Source organism: Panicum hallii, chromosome 4 (assembly GCF_002211085.1).
Source record: "Panicum hallii strain FIL2 chromosome 4, PHallii_v3.1, whole genome shotgun sequence".
Classification (NCBI taxonomy): domain Eukaryota; kingdom Viridiplantae; phylum Streptophyta; class Magnoliopsida; order Poales; family Poaceae; genus Panicum; species Panicum hallii.
The window spans coordinates 48,267,989-48,286,863 of record NC_038045.1 but is presented as its reverse complement, the minus strand read 5'-3'; the positions used below and the strand labels follow the sequence as shown (position 1 = coordinate 48,286,863).

General features: G+C 47.7%; 3 protein-coding genes across 6 annotated transcripts; 1 reads left to right on the top strand and 2 right to left on the bottom strand.

The window, feature by feature from the left end:
- Positions 1-3,804: 3,804 nt before the first annotated feature.
- Positions 3,805-6,447, top strand: LOC112890587 (pollen receptor-like kinase 3). Its single transcript, XM_025957452.1, has 2 exons — positions 3,805-5,926; positions 6,312-6,447. Exon 1 carries the CDS (start codon positions 3,805-3,807, stop codon positions 5,884-5,886), a length of 2,082 nt encoding a protein of 693 aa, XP_025813237.1. The 3' UTR covers positions 5,887-5,926; positions 6,312-6,447.
- On the bottom strand, positions 6,063-8,816 carry LOC112888590 (pentatricopeptide repeat-containing protein At3g53360, mitochondrial-like). Of its 2 annotated transcripts, none has more exons than XM_025954838.1 (2): positions 6,596-8,816; positions 6,063-6,331 (listed from the first exon to the last, which is right to left on the bottom strand). In XM_025954838.1, the coding sequence occupies exon 1, from the start codon at positions 8,618-8,620 to the stop codon at positions 6,875-6,877; it is 1,746 nt and encodes a 581-aa protein (XP_025810623.1). In that variant the 5' UTR covers positions 8,621-8,816; the 3' UTR covers positions 6,063-6,331; positions 6,596-6,874. The 2 variants fall into 2 exon arrangements, with proteins under 2 accessions (XP_025810623.1, XP_025810624.1); XM_025954839.1 differs by having other exon boundaries at positions 6,677-8,816.
- Positions 8,817-10,679: 1,863 nt separating this feature from the next.
- On the bottom strand, positions 10,680-18,421 carry LOC112890126 (pentatricopeptide repeat-containing protein At3g18110, chloroplastic). Of its 3 annotated transcripts, XM_025956989.1 has the most exons (8): positions 14,857-18,421; positions 14,550-14,750; positions 13,806-13,896; positions 12,501-13,119; positions 12,307-12,406; positions 11,959-12,027; positions 11,063-11,192; positions 10,680-10,986 (listed from the first exon to the last, which is right to left on the bottom strand). In XM_025956989.1, exons 1-4 carry the CDS (start codon positions 18,348-18,350, stop codon positions 12,583-12,585), a joined length of 4,323 nt encoding a protein of 1,440 aa, XP_025812774.1. In that variant the 5' UTR covers positions 18,351-18,421; the 3' UTR covers positions 10,680-10,986; positions 11,063-11,192; positions 11,959-12,027; positions 12,307-12,406; positions 12,501-12,582. The 3 variants fall into 3 exon arrangements, with proteins under 3 accessions (XP_025812774.1, XP_025812773.1, XP_025812775.1); XM_025956988.1 differs by having other exon boundaries at positions 11,063-12,027; XM_025956990.1 differs by lacking the exon at positions 11,959-12,027.
- Positions 18,422-18,875: the final 454 nt, after the last annotated feature.

Genomic DNA, 18,875 nt, shown 5'->3' with positions numbered 1-18,875 from the left:
TGTCACTGCTTTTGTCGTCGTCTATTACAGAAGGCATCTGAAATCTAGAAGTTGTGCAAAATAAACATCACGCATTGTTAGTCCAATAAGTATAATTAAAGAAGTTGAGACTTTTTTATTTGGCACTGAGAAATTTCAACTTTATTTAACACTAGGTTGAACTTGCAGCGTCTAAGATTGATGTACTCCCTCCGGTGTACAAAAGGACGTCGTTCTGCCGTTTTTCACGAGTGAACGAAAGAATGTCGTCCTGGCATCGGCGTTCTTTTTTTGCCGTGTTTGCCCCTGCTATCGGCATCCGGCGCGTGAGACGAAGCATTTGCATGGCCAGCGTCTATCGCATGCGCGGCGTTTGCATGGCCAGCGCCTATCGCATGCGCGCATGAGACAAAGCGTTTGCATGGCCAGCGCCTATCGCATGAAGCAGTTTGGCCAGCGCAGCGTTTGGCGCCTATCGCATGCGCGCGTGAGACGAAGCAGTTTGGCCAGCGCCCCAAGGCAGCAGCCTACTCCACGAGTCGCTGCCCCCGTTCCCCAACTCCACGAGACACCGTACCGCCTCCCATCGACGCGCGCATGGATCAATCTCCGGCTTCCAGCAATGAGTCCGACCCGACGTGGTGCAGGCGTAATCCGGCGAGGTGTGCTGCACTTGCGGCGTCGCGTGCAGCGGCGCGTGAGGCGTGTGCAGCTGCTGCAGGGATGCATGCGGCAGCCACCGCGGCATCGCGTGAGGCACCGGCGGCTGCTGCTGCGGCCCGTGCGGCAACTGTTGCGGCCCATGCAGCGGCTGCTCGCGGATCAGCGTCCCAGCGCGTGCGGCAAGTCCGGCAGCACCCCTACATCCGGCCTTCACGTCAAAGGGGTGCGAGGTTGCGTACGCCGTCTGACGATGAAGACGAAGTGGTTGGTCCGGCCAAGGTTGAAGAAAGAGTGAAGGAAGAGGAGAAGATGGACACTGGAGATGCTGCGAAGAAGGAAGAATCGGAGGGGGAGACCAAGAACGAAGATGCAATGAACTAATCATTTGGATGGTGAACTCCTTAAATCTAAATCTTACTCCATGCCTAAATGTTCGGTGAGTACATTCAGTGAACCAACTACTAGTATGCCTAAATGTTCCATGCAGCAAGCTTTTCCATAGCTTCATGAACCAATGATTCTTCACAATGAACTTGTAATGGTAGTGTCCCTTGTCTTTCCAGTGTGTCCTTCTTCATGTGAGGAAGTTTGTACTCGTTGGATCCATGAACTTTTATCGTTTCTTTCCAAACTTGTTGAAGTGTGAGATACATTCTATTTGCCATGCGTGGAGAATACTCATGGAATGCCTGCAATATTAGAACATTGTTAGTACACCGAATTGATAGACAAAATTATTGAATTGATAGATAAAACTACAAACCTCTTGCACAACTGGAATGAGGTCCTGCACTGTTTTTGCTGTTTTTTTTTACTGAATTGATTGTATGGCACGAAAAAACCCAAGTCTAATATATTGAAATCCGGAGAATTGGCCAGTTGACACTTGAGACGAATGTCAAAACCATCTTGTTGTGCAGCTTCACAAAATAGCGGATCATCAACTTCAATATGTGAAGGTGCGTTGTCTTGTTGGATGTAGATTGGTTTGTTGAGATCATCATGTGGCCACTTAGCTCTAATAGCCGGCAACACCTTCTCAATCATGAACTCTCTAATCACATCTCTCTTAATTCCATTGTTCCAGCTGGTCGATTAACACTACTCCTTTTAGCACGTTCAAATGTAACCAAAGGAAAACACCCAATCTTCCCATCAAAAGTGCAAACTCCATTCTCAAATCTTGGACGAGAGATGGCACACAAGAACATGAGCTTAGGGATGTTATTCTTACTCTTACAAGTACGATAAGGTTCATCTTCATCGGGAAGCAAATAATACCTCTTAGATTTACGAGTAATAAAGAACCACTTCTCATCAATGAAAACATGGTCTAAAAGACTCTTAAATCTTGGATTATCATGCAAGCTCTCATGTTCAAGCATGTCCACACACCATTGTAGCCTAGCCTTCTTGTTTTCATCAGTAAGATGTGGTTTAATACTACTTGTGTGCCTCTTAACGTTTCCTTCTTTCACGTGCTTCAAAAGTGTTTTCTTGCAAATGCCAAGTACTTTACTTGTATCTTCTAGGGTGGTTCTATCCTTAAGAGGAATATTGTGCAGCTGTTCATAGTTTATTGGAGTTGGCTTACAGCCACATCTACCTCTCTTTCTACTAGAAAAACTAACCGGAGTGCCTTGATCAAGTGAGGTTTTACCTAGATCCCAACAACGCTGGACAGTTCTAATATGTAGATCAAAATTTGCAGCAACTTTTCTTGTAGCATTCTTTGGTAGCACTCCATTTCTACTTGCCAACAATTGGTGGTACACTTGATTTTTAACTTCTTCAGAAGAATCTTTCCGCTTCACACCTTCAACAAAATCAAGAAAATATTAGTTGTATCAGTGGCCGGTTCAAGAAAATGAACGTACTAGTATATGTGGCCGATTCAAGAAATTATACTTTTGTGCAGCCGGTTCTTCCAAAGTCAAGTCGATTACGACATCTTCTTCTAAAACCATTGCTTCTTGGTTCAAGTCAAAGCCTATTGTAGATTGACACGTCATGCAACATGTATATAAAAAAGCATTAGAAAGTGTACAAGAAGCAACAACGTTACACTTATATAACCACATCATGCAACAAACTTAAAAAAAAGGAATAGAAAGTGAAGAGGAAGCAACAAATCACATACCTAAGCACTCTTCAACAGGTGGCTCCATATTCAAGTCGAACAAGTGATTTTCACCCTGTAAATCCATTGCTTTGTTTAGGAGGTGAAGGAACCTTTGTTTGTTGTCGGACTCACTGGCACCACAGCTTAAATAGATGAGCATGCGAGCAGTCGAGCAGCATTATGGTCGCGCGCCCCAGCAAAACGAGCGCCATGCAGAGAACATACGCGCGCATGCAAACTCCTCAGCAAAAAACGAGTGCCATGTAAAAAAAATACGCGCGCATGCAAACGCCCCAGCCAAAAAAAAGAGCGCCGAACGCCACGCAGAGAAAACATCGCGCGCCCGCAAAAAAAATTGAGGCCTGCGGCCGCCAGGATTCGAACTCGGGACGCACGCATAGGGAGCAACGCCATTAACCGATTGGGATAGGAAAGAGATCTGGGTACAAACACATCGGACCTTATTTAATAAGGACACAACTGGAAGTTAGATTCGTAATTAATCACTCCTTGGTATGCCAAATCGTGTCCAAAACGACAATCTTTTGTACACCGGAGGGAGTACTGGGAAGAGCTCAAGGACTCCCCTGTTCTCAAACAACAAGTAAAGCAGTTTGTCGTGAGTCTCTAGCATACATCCTCCGTCTAAAATTTTAGAGTTTTTAGTTTTCTTAAAACAAATTCCTCTAAGTTTAACAAAATTTATAGAATAAACATACTAACATCTACTACGTCAAATCTGTTTTATTAAAGTCCTGTAGATTTTGTATTAATGTGCATTTATTTGATATTATAGATGCTAGTGATTTAGTATAAAAGTAAAAGTATTGTGTATTTATTAAAGTCCTGTAAATTTTGTATTAATCCGGTCCTCACACGCGCGCATCATCCCGCCATCCTCGGCTATCTATTCCGGGCAAGCTCACCCGCTGCCGAAGAAACCGTGCCCCGAGAAGGCCAAATCACCCGCGCAACCGTCCTCCCCAACCTTAGGCTCGCGCCCGACACGGCGGCCTCCCCGTCCCGGGCGCCCTCACGCGATGACCCCGTCTCCTCACCGCCTCCTCTTCCTCCTCGTCGCCACCATTGCCGCCGCCGCCGCGGCGCTCCCGGCGGCCGTCGTCGCGGAGAACAACATGCCCGTCGCCGACGCGCTGGTGAAGCTCAAGAAGTCCTTCACCAACTCCTCGTCGCTCTCGTCGTGGCTCATCACCGACAAGGACGGCGACAAGCACCCCTGCGCGCCCGGCTCCCACGAGTGGTACGGCGTGGTGTGCTCCGGCGGCAAGGTCTTGGGCCTCCGCCTCAACGGCCTCGGGCTCGGCGGCACCATCGACGTCGATGCGCTCGCCAGCTTCCCGCGCCTCAGGTCCGTCTCCTTCGCTGGGAACAACTTCTCCGGCCCGCTCCCCGCCTTCCACCAGCTCAAGGCGCTCAAGTCGATGTACCTCTCCAACAACCAGTTCTCCGGCTCGCTCCCCGAGGGCTTCTTTGCCAACCTCAGCCACCTCAAAAAGCTCTGGCTTGACGGCAACCAACTCAACGGCTCCATCCCGGCGTCCGTCGCACAGGCCTCGTCCCTCCTCGAGCTCCACCTCGACCGTAACGACTTCACGGGGGAGCTCCCGCCGGCGCCGCCACCGGCGCTCAAGTCGTTCAACGTGTCGGAGAACGACCTCGAGGGCGTCGTGCCGGAGCCGTTCCGGAGGTTCGACGCCAGCATGTTCGCCGGCAACGAGTACCTCTGCTTCGTGCCGACCAACGTGAAGTCGTGCAAGCGCGAGCAGGCCGTGGCGGTCGACTCGTCGCACAGGCGGGACGTCATGTTGCTCGCCGCGCTGCTCGTCGTGGCCGTGGTCGCCCTGTGCGCGTGCAGCAGCCAGCCCAGCAGCCGCGACATGGAGGGCCTCGAGGAGAAGCCGCCCGCGTACATGGTCAAGCAGGCGTCGACCCAGCAGCCGCAGAAGCGGAGCGCGTCGTGGCTCGGGAGGAGGGCAGGCTCCTCGCTGGGATTCGGACACCGGCGGTCGGCTTCCGCCGCCAAGGTGGACGATCGAAGCAGCCGGTCCGCCGGAGATCTGGTCATGGTGAACAGCAGCAAGGGCTCGTTCGGGCTCGCCGACCTGATGAAGGCGGCGGCGGAGGTGATCGGGAGCGGCGGCCTCGGGTCGGCGTACAAGGCGGTGATGGCCAACGGCGTCGCCGTCGTGGTCAAGCGCTCCCGCGACATGAACCGGGCGACCAAGGACGCGTTCCAGGCCGAGATGAAGCGGCTCGGCGAGGTGCGGCACGCCAACCTGCTGCCGCCGCTGGCCTACCACTACCGCAGCGACGAGAAGCTCCTCGTCTACGAGTACATCCCCAAGGGCAGCTTGCTGTACGTCCTCCACGGCGACCGGGGCATGGACTACGCGGCGCTGGACTGGCCAATGCGGCTCAAGGTGGCCGCCGGCATCGCGCGCGGCATGGCGTGCCTCCACACGGAGCTGGCCGGCCACGAGGTGCCCCACGGCAACCTCAAGTCGGCCAACGTCCTCCTCGCCCCGGACTTCGAGCCGCTCCTCGTTGACTTCGGCTACTCCGGCCTCATCAACCACATGCAGTCCCCGCACTCCGTGTTCGCGCGGCGCGCCCCCGAGTGCGTCGCCGGTCACCCGGTGAGCGCCAAGGCCGACGTCTACTGCTTCGGCATCGTCCTCCTCGAGCTCCTCACCGGCAAGTTCCCGGCGCAGTACCTCCAGAACGCCAAGGGCGGCACGGACCTCGTCATGTGGGCGACGTCGGCGATGGCCGACGGCTATGAGAGCGACCTGTTCGACCCGGCCATCATGGCCGCGTGGAAGTCCGCCCTGCCGGACATGAAGCGGCTCATGAAGATGGCAGTGGACTGCGTCGAGGCGGACCCGGAGAAGCGGCCGGACATGAAAGAGATCGCGGCGAGGGTGGAGGAGGTGGTGGTGGCGACGGCGCTCGCCAGGGCGAGGGAGAGCGGCAGCGAAGACGCGGCCAGCAGAAGCTCGCACGCCGTGTACGTGCGAGACGGGTCGATACAGCGGATGACAAGCGTCGGCGAGCGGTCATCGCGGCGAGGCAGCAGCGACTACGCGTACGGCATCTCGTGAGACGGCAGGGAGGGCAGCTAGTTGGCCAGAATCAGATTTTGTAAGTTCAACCATTTCTCCCTCTAAATTCAACTTGTATTTATATCCTACTAGGTAGGAGTATTAAGCAAATGTAGCAGAATTTAAAATTGTACAGAAGAATTTCAGAATTTTCCATACTTAAGGTAGAGATTTCCATAAGAGTGAAATGTACATTCATTAAATTCTCACAAAAATAAGTACATTCACTAAAATGTACAGTTTTTAATCAAAATCTTCACATTGTTGATCTGAATCAATAACTAAAAACAAAATTTACATGCTTTTTTTGTGTGTATCTGAATCAACAATTGGTAATAAAAACCTGGAGGTTGAACCATGCTGCATGAGATCCCAAAACATATTAGATGGCCTCTAACAATGCATGTCTTCTCTTGTTCATGTAGGCTGCGGAGGAACAGCGGCTCTGCAGCGAAAATAGAACACGCACATATGCCCATCAATATAGGGCGCAAGGGAGGTAGGACAGGAAAGTCTTTGTGCATAAAGGAGAAATAGGGGGGTATTCCTGATAACAGGGGAGGAATCCGTAGGATTAAGCAGTTCTAATTGTTACTCTGATCTTAATTTCATCGCACCAGTGGCACATTTCATCACCTACATGCGTGCGCAGTTGTAAGTCTAACCCCATGTGTAGGATGGATTGCATGAAAGTTCTTGATTTGTTTACCTAATGGGGGTTTGATCTTGATTGATATCATTTGCCTGAAGAGTTTGCCCTTGCATATGTAGAAGAGAATAACATTGTTACCTCGATCATTGTAACTTTTACTTCTCCGTATCTGCGGACTGCCCATGTCCTTGCACCTGCAAATCCTCACGAGCTGATTGACTGACGGCTTCTGGTGCTCCAGTTCTGTAAATTCAGCAAGTATATATGGAGTTCATCCCCTCTGTTTCCTTGGCATGCCACAAATGTCTTGAGTAAGCACACAACCATATGAGGTTCTCAATTTGCTTCTGAAACTGGAAACCAGCTGAGAGCAGCATCCTTCCTCACATTGCTGTAGTCGAGCCTCCCTCTCAATGTCTCCTTTTCACGCCATTGGCATTGTTCAGCACACATGTTTGACAGTAAAACATAAGGCCCGTCCTTCCATGGCTCCAGTTCCATGACCTTCCCTGCCGACCTCTTCCCCAGCTCAACTTCTCCATGTATGCCACAAGCACTCAGAAGCGACTCCCATGCAAATGAATCAAGTTGCAATCCCATCTTCCTAATCAGCGTTTCTGCTTCATTTAGCCTGCCGGCATGGCCTAGCAGATGCACCAAGCATGCACAATGCTCTCTGTCTGGCTTAATGCCATGATCCTCAGCCATGCAGCGAAAAATGTTAAGCCCTTCATCCACAATACCTCCTCGGCTACAGGCAGAAAGGACAGCAAGAAATGTTATGCTGTCTGGCTTAAATCCACCATCAACCATTGCTCTAAAGCATTCAACAGCTTTTCTGGCCTCACCATGCCGCCCATATCCAACAACCATAGCTGTCCATGACACTACATCATGTGCTTGCATTGCATCAAAGACAAATTGAGCATCTGCAGAGCTGCCACACTTGAAGTACATGTCAAGAAGGGCGTTCCCAAGGATCGTATCGAAACAAAACCCAGCCTTCACAGCGCGACAATGCACCATCTTGCCATGCTCCAGACTCGCAAGATTGCTGAATGCTGAGAGCACGCTTGTGAAGCAGAAGTCATTCTCCTTCTCCCCAACCCTCACCATGTGTTTGTAAAAGCCGGCTGCTTCCATGGCAAGGCCATTCTGCACCAACCCGGCAATCACGGCCGTCCAAGAAATTATGTTTGGTTCAGAGATCCCGTCGAAGACATTGGCAGCTGAATGCACCCCACCACCACATTTCAGGTACATCGTGATGAGAGCGTTGCAGGTTGCCGTCTCTGACTCCGAGCCAATCTTCCATGCCCATGCGTGTAGCTGCATGCCAAGCCCCAGATCATGGCCGCAGGAGCAAGCCTTCAGGATGCTCGCCAGTGTGAACCTGTCAGCGACGCCTCCACCCCTACACATCCTGGACAGCATCTCCACAGCACGCCACGCCCTCCTGCTCCGCGCGCATGCGTCGATCATGACGTTCCAGCACACGACGTCTGGCTCATCAATCTCCTCGAACACGCCGAACATGGCGTCTGCATCACCGCACCTCTGGTACGCCCGCACCAGAGCACTCCCCACGAACGCGTTCGAGCAGAGCCCGAACCGCACCGCATGGGCGTGCACCTGCCGGAAAAACCCGCGGCACGCCGACGCCGCATCACCACCGCTCACGGTAAGGAGAGCGGAGAGGGTGGTCCCGGTGGGCATGACCCCGTCCTCGCGGAGCATCCGCGAGTAGGTGCGCGCGCGCTCCGCCGCGTGCCCGTGGCCGGCCCGCGAGAGGCACGCGATCAGGGTGTTGTGCGAGACGGCGTCCCGCTCGGGCATCGCGTCGAACACCCTGCGGGCAAGCGCGAGCGGCCCGGGCGCGCCGCTGCCTGAGCAGAGGAGGCCGAGCAGCCTGTTCCATAGGTAGGTGGACGAGGCAGCCGCGGGGGCTTCGAGCCGCAGGACGCGCGCGGCGGCCGCCGAGAGGGAGTGGTCGCGGCCGCTGGGGGAGGCGCGCGTCGGCGTCGACGGCGGGTGGGTTCGGGAAACGGTGAGGGCGCCTCGAGCAAGCGTCTGGCTGCCCATTCAAGTTGAACGGTCGTGTGATGGTGCGCGTGCACTGGTGGATACAAAGTACAAAGGCTTCTGCTCCGCCGATTTGGCCCGCAACGTGGTGGGCTGAAGGCGGCCTATTGTCAGCTGCTAACTCGAGTGCGTTCCACTTCGATTTTGAGAAAATTTTAACGACCTTGTTGCTGGTCTGGACCTTAATTTTTGGTCTGGCAAACTTGAAATGGTCAGATCAGTTTCAGTGGTGAGTCTCATCGAAGTTATCAAAACTGAAAATTTGGTAACCGTACCGGAAGAGTATTATGACGATGACACTCCTCTCGTTCCATAAAACTCTATCCTCTCTCCTCTCTCCTCACAACTGACTCTACTATGTTAGCAAATTTGCTGATATGGCATGCCATTTAATACCCATGACACTTTTATGACCTCCCATTGAGATTAGCCTTGAATGACAGCCCAGTTATGGTCAACCAGTAGTCGAGCGCACAAAAACACCTTGGGAATTCTGATGCCTGAACAACATGGAATTTCAGAATTCTGCACGAGCAATGAAGCAAACGGGAGACATCTCGGGGGGCGGGCAGTACTGGGATGCTGTTTGAGAACTTATGACTAATAAAAAATGAGTCTGCTCAACATTTGTGATTTCAAACTGAACTTGGCTGAACGCCTGAAGCCTTGAACTACGGAAACTAGTCGCATGGTTCCAGGTTGCAGAACTCCAGAGTGAAACCTTCTACAAATAATTGTATTATTGTGAGCTGACCATGTAAAAAGGATACCGTACAATATATCCATCACAGGTGGAATGTGTTTGGTTGGGCGAACGGATGTCGTCCTGCACTAGCTCGTACGAACCGTAGAGAGTCAACATGTTTGGTTCGCGTACTTGAACAGCTCGTCCAGAACCACTTGGTCTAGATGCTCCGAATATTCTTTGTTGATGCCGCACCAGCCCGTGCGGGAAAAAACACCGCACCACGCGATCCAGGATAGCAATCTCAGCTTTGCTCGCCTCCTCATGAGTTTTCTCACCGCAGCAGCCCGTGCTCGTTCCTCTCTCCCTCTCTCTGCTGGGAGCTCTTCTCCGCCAGAACTTCGCCGGTGACGGTGAAGCAGCTGTGTCCCCTCCCCTCGTCTCCCTCCCCTCCTCTCCCTACCTATGGGTTCAGAATCACCAGATCCGCCATGGCTACCCCAGATTCGTATCTACGGTGGCTGGCCCCTTGTATATGTTCTGAACCACCGGATCCGCCATGGATCTATCTATCCCCATTCCCAAATCAGTGCTTTGAGTCATCCCAACCTCCCGCTCCATCTGCGCTCTCCCCAAATCCCCATCGAACCGGCGCCCTCCCCAATCTTTCTCTTTCTTTATTAGCGCAGGTGAGGCAACACCTTGGCAGCAGCCATAGAGAAGGTGGTGAAGGAAGATGATGGTATTCCTGCAGGGTTGTATGATGACATGATGAGTATTCCTGGATTTGATGAGGCGCATCTAGATCACTACTATGCTTATTTGTGCGAACATCCATCAATTGCAAGGTGCTTCTACAATATGCGTTTGTCATCGAAGATGGTGTGGGTTGCGAGGTACATCAAGGAGCACCTTTGAGGAGCACCTTTGCGGTCCTGATGAGTAGGTGCTAAAGTGTAGTGTATTTTGATAACCACCAAATTGTTAAAAATGGTGGCTAAAGACAAAGCACATGTGATGCTTGTAGTTGTTAGGTCTTCTTGGTGATTTTGGTATATATTTTGCTAACCCACTTGTTACAATGGTGGTTGATGGCATGTAAGCACGGGTGGACATGCAATGGTAATTGTTAGGATGATGTTGCTGTATTATATTTTGCTAACCACAAACTTGCTATAATGGTGGTTGATGGCATGTAAGCACGGGTAGTGGTTGCTATTTATGGAACTTGGTATTCTGAAATTATATTTGCAACTATTTTATGGAACTTGAGATATAAACTTTGGTGTTGTATGTGTTATCTGATTTCATAAGTTGAATTATGTGTGATTACGTAGAAGTAAAGATTTGTAGAGGTAAAGTTACCACCTATGGTACAGGGGTGACTATACCTAGAACCATTCATTCAACCAAATAAAATCTTGTACCATCCTGTACTATTCCATCCAATGAAGCAAACAAAAAACTGAATCTTTTCATCCATGCTACCAAACAGACAATTTGAATCAAACCATCCAGGACCTTTCGATCAACTTGAACAACACATACAGGATAGAATCTATTCATCCGACCAAACACTACCTAACATTTTCGCGTTGGACGACCCAAGATGCGAAAACTGTACAAATCCTTGGCAACGTAACTTCTCAGTTCTGACTGTAATCAGCACAAGCGGCACCATCTGCACAAAATGCAAGATAGAACCATCGGACTTGGATTTATGTATCATGTATGTATAGAAGGGCGATCTGTTTTACCTTCCGCAAGTGGCACCGACTGCAACTGCAAACCCGAGAGGAGCGCCTGCTATGCTTACAGAATACTTCTCCTCAGATTCAGCTTCCTATGCATAACCATCACTCATTTTGAGCGATTTTACGACGTTGGCTGCATATCAGAATGTAAATCAAGTCTTTTTGATGAATATTCATCTGTATCCCTACACAAAAACCTAGGATCGAATCCCACAAATTCAGTGGTGAATTGTATACTTCCAGTCCATTTGACAGTTGTTGAAAGAAAGGGATGAGAGGGAAAATAACAGATTGCCAAAAGTATATTGGAGAAGGCAGTATTTTGTTAATTAGCGATAATCTTTACATAAAGTCAAGTGGAAACTGCAACATGTACCACATAAGGCCTAGCTCTTGGTTCACGTGGATTATACATGGATGTTCAACAAAGCTTCAAGGTAATCCATTTCCTCACCATACTTAAAAGTCATATCTGCAGCTCTAATTGCATATATTGAAATGTTTACCACTCGTGTGAGGTGCAAAAAATATTGCACTGGGCTAGCCAGTTCACACACTTTTTTCTGTGATTTAGAGAGTGTTTCGCTCAAGTCACAACAGTACAAAGTTTCTGTCTCAGAAGGAACGTGTATAATGTTAAGTCCCTCTTTAGTAATGGCATAAATGATGGTTTCAGGATTTGGATGTAAACCCTAGATTGTAAAAAGTTAATGTACTTTCTCAGCTTATTTACTGACATTTAGGAACAGACTCTCATCGCTCATAACTAACTATGCATGTTACCATAAAACAAAGAAATCAACAAAGTTAATGGTGCCAAATATTAAGAAAAGAATTCCGTAATTAGAAGGTCCCAAACCAGATACAACAACAACAATAATCGTGAAAAGAAGCTCCACCTTAGAAGTAAGAACTGATTCCCTGCTTGCTTTTGTAATTAAACCATCAAACCATGTGTTCTCACATTCCTGACAATATTAGTGCAACATATATTCAAGTATAACTAGATTGAAAGTGGTTTTTATCCTAAGTCTAGCAAGCATTCATTACCACCCTCATCAATTAGCTAGACATACAATCGGGAGAATACACCAGAATACAGTGTCACAGTACTATCAAATGAAATATTTGTTGGGCAAGACACAAAGCAATTTTAGTAATTGGACGTACCAACAGTTTGGATAAGTCCCTTGAAGGAAAGCAAATACTTCAAAGTGCAGCTAAGTTTAACACTTGAAAGAGCTTACCTCAATATCATGTGAAGCATGATTGCTTTGCATTTGGTTTCACCCAACGATGTCATCATTAGGGAAATATTCTTTATGCATATCCAAAGTTTGTTCATCTCTGCAAATGATCGATTGAAAAAGAACTATGTACAGGAAGCCAAAAGGTCCAGGTCATAAAGTTCAAAGAAGAGATGATCAAACAATAGTTTTACCACTATGAGCTAGTTATCATGTAGATGCCAGATGCCGCGTAAGGAAATTCCATGATGAAGCAAACATAGACACCAACAATGTTTATACTGCTTTCATGCTTTCTTCCTGTTCCCTAACAAATTTCGCTCTTCGTGGTCTCCTTTTAGATTTACTTGCTGGCACCAGACCCTTCTTTTTCATTCTCTGCAGTTTTTCTTTCCTTCCTTGGATATCAGCATTGATAGCCTCATCCCTACTTTCTTCTGACAACAGAGCTAATCTGGAAAACTTCTTTGGCCATACTTCCCCAAGTCGCTCATGTATATCTTTAAATGCTGATACAAGGCCAGCTCTCATGAAGTATCCATCAATCAGCTTCATTGAGTTTAATTTAGGAAGAGCTGGAATGTCTTTCAACTCCAGGTCCATGCAGAAAGGAGAATCTTTCAACCACATCTTAAGAGAGTAGGCCTTTACCACAAAACGACCTGATCGGGCTCTACATGGCAAGAATGGGGAGCCCATTTCCAAAAGGTAGGCTCTAATGGTTTTACGCAAGGATACCATGTTGTATTCCCCCTCCCCTGTGACCAGTACAACAGATTTGGGTGATTCAGGTGAACCCTGGAGTGAAGCATCCTGAATTAAAACTAGAGTTGGTCAGGTCGCATGTTCATAAACAAATTAAACTCAAGTCCATCCAAACAAAAACTTTGAATAGAGGGGGAAAAATGATGAAGTTCAGAAACCTATTGTGAACATTCAATAATGTTCTTTTCAAATTTCTTTAGGGCGTTTTTTAGGTGTTATTAATTGACGTCTCCAATTCAATTGGAGCTAAAAGTTGATAGACTAGAAAACCTATAATGACACGCAATATGGAAAGGCACACCAAAATATCAAACAAATGCATCTTCTGCCCAATATATCTCCTAGACTTAGATTGAAGGAATTACCAATCTATTACTTATAGGCAGTTTGGCATATTTACAAGGTTGCAGGGGGAACTGGTACTAGCTTGATAGGAACTAACAAAGAAAATAAGTCGCATGTGTCCATCCTCATTTCAAACTTCACTTTGTTCATTTAATTCTTCTTACTTTGTAGCTCATGTGGCATCACTGAAGCGCAGAAAATAGACACATGCAATTTTAGTGGGATTCTCAGTGTATCCGGTTACTTTACTGGCAATAATCATGACAAAAGTTCAGAGAACTAGATAAAGAATCTAAAACTGATAGTAAAAGATTATTTGTTGAAGAGTAAAGAAAAGATGTTTCTTTAACACATTCTCGCTATGAATGCAAAGATATTTAAGCACATACTTGCATGTGATCAAGCCACAATGTAAGACCGACAAGTGCAGCCCCAGCAGAAAGCTTCCGGAAGTCCGCCCCCCAGTCCTTTTCTGCCACACTGAGTCATCCACCAATAAAAAAGTTAACTGATAGGTAAAATTAATTATGTATTGCCACTTTGCAGTTTATCATAATCAAAAGTAGAACATCCCAAAACAACAAAAAGCCAAGATGAGATAAGTGTCATAAAAATCTTCAGAGATGAATAAGTGAAACGAGATAAAAATAGAAAAATAATAAACATTATTACTCAAATGCCTAACTCCTGTAGCATCGTTAAAAAATAATCAGGATGTTTGGCAGACTTATGCTCAAGCCTAGGGTCATACCGCTGAACTTTCTCGGGCAACTAAAGGTACAACTTCTTTATCACAAATTAAAATTATTTGTTCATAAGTATTTTTAGACCGGCTCATTTACGATCAGAACAAAGTTCTAAAACATCACCAGAATATGGCTTGTCATGTATATTTCTTGGAACAATGTTAATAGTTCTATTTACAAAGTCATCCTTAGTAGTAATTAGTTTCTCACTTTGTTTTTTGAAAAAATGTTTTGTTTGTTTGAGCCAAAGCTTAATGTGCGATTTGAAAAGTGATGCCTACACTGGTTACACGATTTTATATGCACATGAAATGCAGATATTTCAAGTCAAGGAATTGTAAACAGCATCAAATGATATTTTCAAGAGATAGAGATTGCCATAGATACCGAAAGACATTATCGCGGTATACGCTTCTCTTTACTGCCAATTGGAAAATCCATGAAGCAGTTGCTCGACATTCAAATGCCCACAACAGATCTTCTAGTGCATTTACAAAGTTCAAAGCAGCAGAATCTTCTAATGCTACGAGCTCTTCCAGATAATCAGCGACCTCACTTAACACTGACGGTGTCCTTTCAGTCAGGAGCCTGCAAAAGATTCAATAACTAACAAGCAAAGACCTAAACCTGAATGAAGGGGAAAATAGGCATGTGAAGTGTCCATCTCTTCAACATAATAAAGTACAGTATTAACCTGATGGGGAGGTCAAATCCGCAATCCTGTAAAGAGCTTAGAAGAAGTATAGCATCTTCAGTTTGCTCGCACAAACTAGCAGCCCTAATGAAGCATGTCCAAACTTGATGATCTGGTTCTACACCATCTCTTTTCATTTCCAGTAGTTTTGTGATACCAAGCTCGTAGTCACCATTTTTCAGGTAAGCATCGAAGACAGTACTGTATGGTAGCGTGCTGACTTCCAAATTGGAGGATTTCAAACTATTCAGTACATTCTCAGCTTCACGTGGGTGCCCAGCAGTCCCATAAGAAGTCATGAGGATATGCATAGTGGCAATGGTTGGCTCAATGCCATCCTCTTTCATTACTGCTAGCAAGTTCTCAGCTTTGGAGTGGTTGCCAGCGTTCCTGTAAATTTTCATCATCATGTGATAGATAGATCTGTTTAATTGATAACCCTTCGATCTCATTTCTTCAAAAAGCTGGTCAGCTTGCTCCCTCAATTCCGCTTTTGCAGATGCAGCAAGCAAGCTTTTGTAGGATTGCAACTTTGGTGTCAGACCTCGTTTACCCATTTCATTCAATAATGTAAAACCTTCTTCTGGCCTCAAGTTTCTACAGTACATTACTATCAATGTATTGTATGTGTCCTCATCCGGCTCTAAGTCAGCTTCCAGAATACTTTGATATACTTGTATAGTCCTATCAAAGTTCCCAGTGGCGGTATACATCATAAGAAGAGCATTAAGTATGGCAACATCTGGCTTGAACCCTGCTTCCTCCATCTCTGTAATCATCAACTCAACGTCCCTGAATCGATTATGATGGCAGAGCAAGGAAATCATACTTCTATATAGGTGCATATTTGGCAAATATCCTGCTGCTTTCATTCCATTATAGATTTTCATTACCTCGAATACATCACCATTTTTTGCAAAAGCATCAAGCATAAGGAGTACCGTACTTTTGCTGATCTTGAAGTCCATATCTTGAAGCTCTTGCACAACCACGTACAACTCATCCAATCTGCCATCAACTATCAATGCCCTCATCATTCCATTAATAGAATCAACAGTTGGTAGAGGACCTGTTTTAATCATATTATCAAACACAGCCCTTGCTTGCTCATAAAGTCCACTCTCTGCATATGCATGTATCAAAGCATTCCAAATCCTTCTATCAATACCTGATGCTTGCCTCAGCCCTTTCACCAAGATTTCTGCTTGCTGCCAGAGTTTTATCTTCCCATATGCTTCAATTATAAGCACTCTAGAACAGAGAACATTTAGCGGAATACCAGATTGCAAAGCATCATCCATCAACCGATGTGCTGTTTCTGGGAATCCCAGTTTGCAGTAGGTGGAAATCATACTCTCGTATACATTTTTAGAAGCGTTTATGCCCATAAACTGCATATCGCAGAACACTTGACAAGCTTCAGAAAATAACTCAACTTCCTCAAGGCATGTAATCAAGTATTCATACAAGTTACAGTTTCGACCAAAAGATTCATATTTTGACATTTGCATTCTATTGTACTCTTCATAGGCAGCAATGCTCGTCTGTTTTCTGCATAGAAGCATGATGGAAAATTCCGACATCAAATCATGGGAACTGGATACATGTTCCTGGATGCATTCAAGCAATGAGAGACCTTCTTCATGTTTTTCTGTCCTTACATATGCATCAATAATAGACCGTAAGCTCTTAATATCAGGCTCGTATCCTTGGAGACATGACTTCTTTAATAGTTCAGCGCCCTGAGAAATGCACCTTGCCTTGATGAGTATTGTAGATATTATTCCTGGATTCATTTGACAAAGTAGTTCCATGTCTTGGATAACTTCTTCAATCTCCTGGCACTTATCTTCTTTTGCAAGTGCGGCAAGCAAGACCTGGTACAGGCCATCATCTGGTCTATGACTATCCTTCATCATTGTCCGATACAGATCCAACAATTTTTTCGTCTCACCTGACCTAGCAAAAACATCCAGCATAACCAAGTACGCTAAACGATCAGGTTTGACACCTGATGCGACCATGCAATCAAATGTCTTTTCCGCCTCGGCGCGCCTCCCACCTTTGGCGTATGCACAAATCAAAGCACTGAAAGTTACTAAAGTCGGCTTCAATCCCGCAGCCGCCATCTCCTCCAGCATCTTACCTGCCTCGGCAATCCTATCCATCTTCCCCAAAGAATCAATCAATACAGTGTACGTCACAGCATCTGGAATACAGCCCATAGACCTCATCTCCTCATACAGACCAACTGCTAAATCAAGCCTGCCCATCTTCCCATACATATGAATCATAGTGTTATAAGTTATCTCGTTCTTCTTGAACCCAGCCTTAACCAAATCCTCACAGGTGCGCTCCACCTTGTCGACATCCCCATCCTTTGCAAAAGCATAGAGAAGAGAATTATAAGTAACTGCATCAGGCATAAAACCCTTCTCCACCAGCTCCCTAAACAGCCGCTCGGCCTCCTCAGCCTTCCCACAACGGCCATGCACCGACACCATTGCATTGTAAGTCCACAAATCCGGCCGGCACTCGGAAGCCATCATCTCCTCAAACACTGTCACAGCATCTTCCAGATTAGAACTCTGTGAGCAAGCACTGATGAGCGTGTTATAAGTGATAACATCCGGCCTTAGCCCCGCTTGCCGGACTTCAAATAGGAGGTCAAGGGCGACACCGGAAGCCAAACACCCGGACTTGGCCCTGGCATTGATGAGAGTGTTGAAGCTCACAAGGTCAGGTTCGATCCCCCGGTCGTGCATTGTGTCAAGCAGCTGCCGTGCGTCATCGAATCGGCCAGAGCGCGCGTAAACGCCCATCATGGCGTTGAACACCTGAACGGTGGCGCCCTCGCCCGCGAAGCGAAGGAAGAGCTCCTCCGCGATCGCATCCTGGCGCGCGCGTCCGAGGACGCCGATGACAACGGCGACTGCGCGGGGAGCCGGAGCGCCGCTCCGCGCGAGCCACTCGAAGACATCCAGCGCGCGGCGCCAGGAGCTCTCCCCGACGGTGCGCACGACGAGGGCGGCCTCGTCGGGCGCGGCCCGCGCGCCGTCCAGCACGTCGTCGACGGGCGCCCCGGGGGGCAGCGCCAGGACGGCGTCCGCGAGCCCCGCCACGCGCGCGCGCCAGTCCCGCGCCCGCCGCAGCGCGAGCTTGCTCAGCCTCTTCACCCTCCCGCGGTGGGCGCGCGCGTCCAGCGGCTCGACGAGTGCGGTGGCAGAGGCGGGGGCCTCTTCGGGGTCGCCGTCCTCCCCCTGGGGCGGCCTGGCGGGGGGCGGAGGCGCGGCGGTGACGGTGGCGGGGAAGCGCGGCGCGGGCAGGTGCGGGAAGCGGAGGTGGGGCCATCGGACGGTGGAGTCGGCGAGGGGGTAGTCGAAGTCGTCGGAGGAAGGTGAAGCCGCTGAGGCGGTGGCAGTGGCCGCACGGCGGAGGTGGCGCGAGGAGGAGGAAGAGGAGGGGAAGGGGAATGGTGGGGAGGCGACGGCCATCAGAGACAGGCGAGCATGGAGGAATGTGGCTCGAAGCTTCACCTTCCCCGTGGAGACGATAACGTTTGCTGAATTGGGCGGGCAATTGAGGAAGATATTTCAAGCAGATTTTTTTTTCGGTAACGCTCCGGCTGGAGCGTCCGATACCATTAAAAAAATCAGACGCTTCCCGTCCGCTCGTTTGCTTTCCCCACCTAGCGCACTAATGTTAGTGTGGAAATTTTTTCCATATAATTTTGATTACTAATGTTACAGTGGGAATTTTTGGTTGATTATTGATGTTATAATAGTTGTTTTAAGATTGTTCGATGGGTCGATTCATGATGTTGCAGTGATCATTTCCAATATATTTGAGATATGATGTGATGTTGCAACAATTATTTTATAATGTTGCATAAATTTATTCCAAATGTTTCAATAATTAATTTGTCATGTTGCAATTGTAGTTCAAAAATATCGCAATTATAATTTTAAATATTGCAAAAGTTAAGTGTCGATATTACATAACTCTATTTCTATATATTG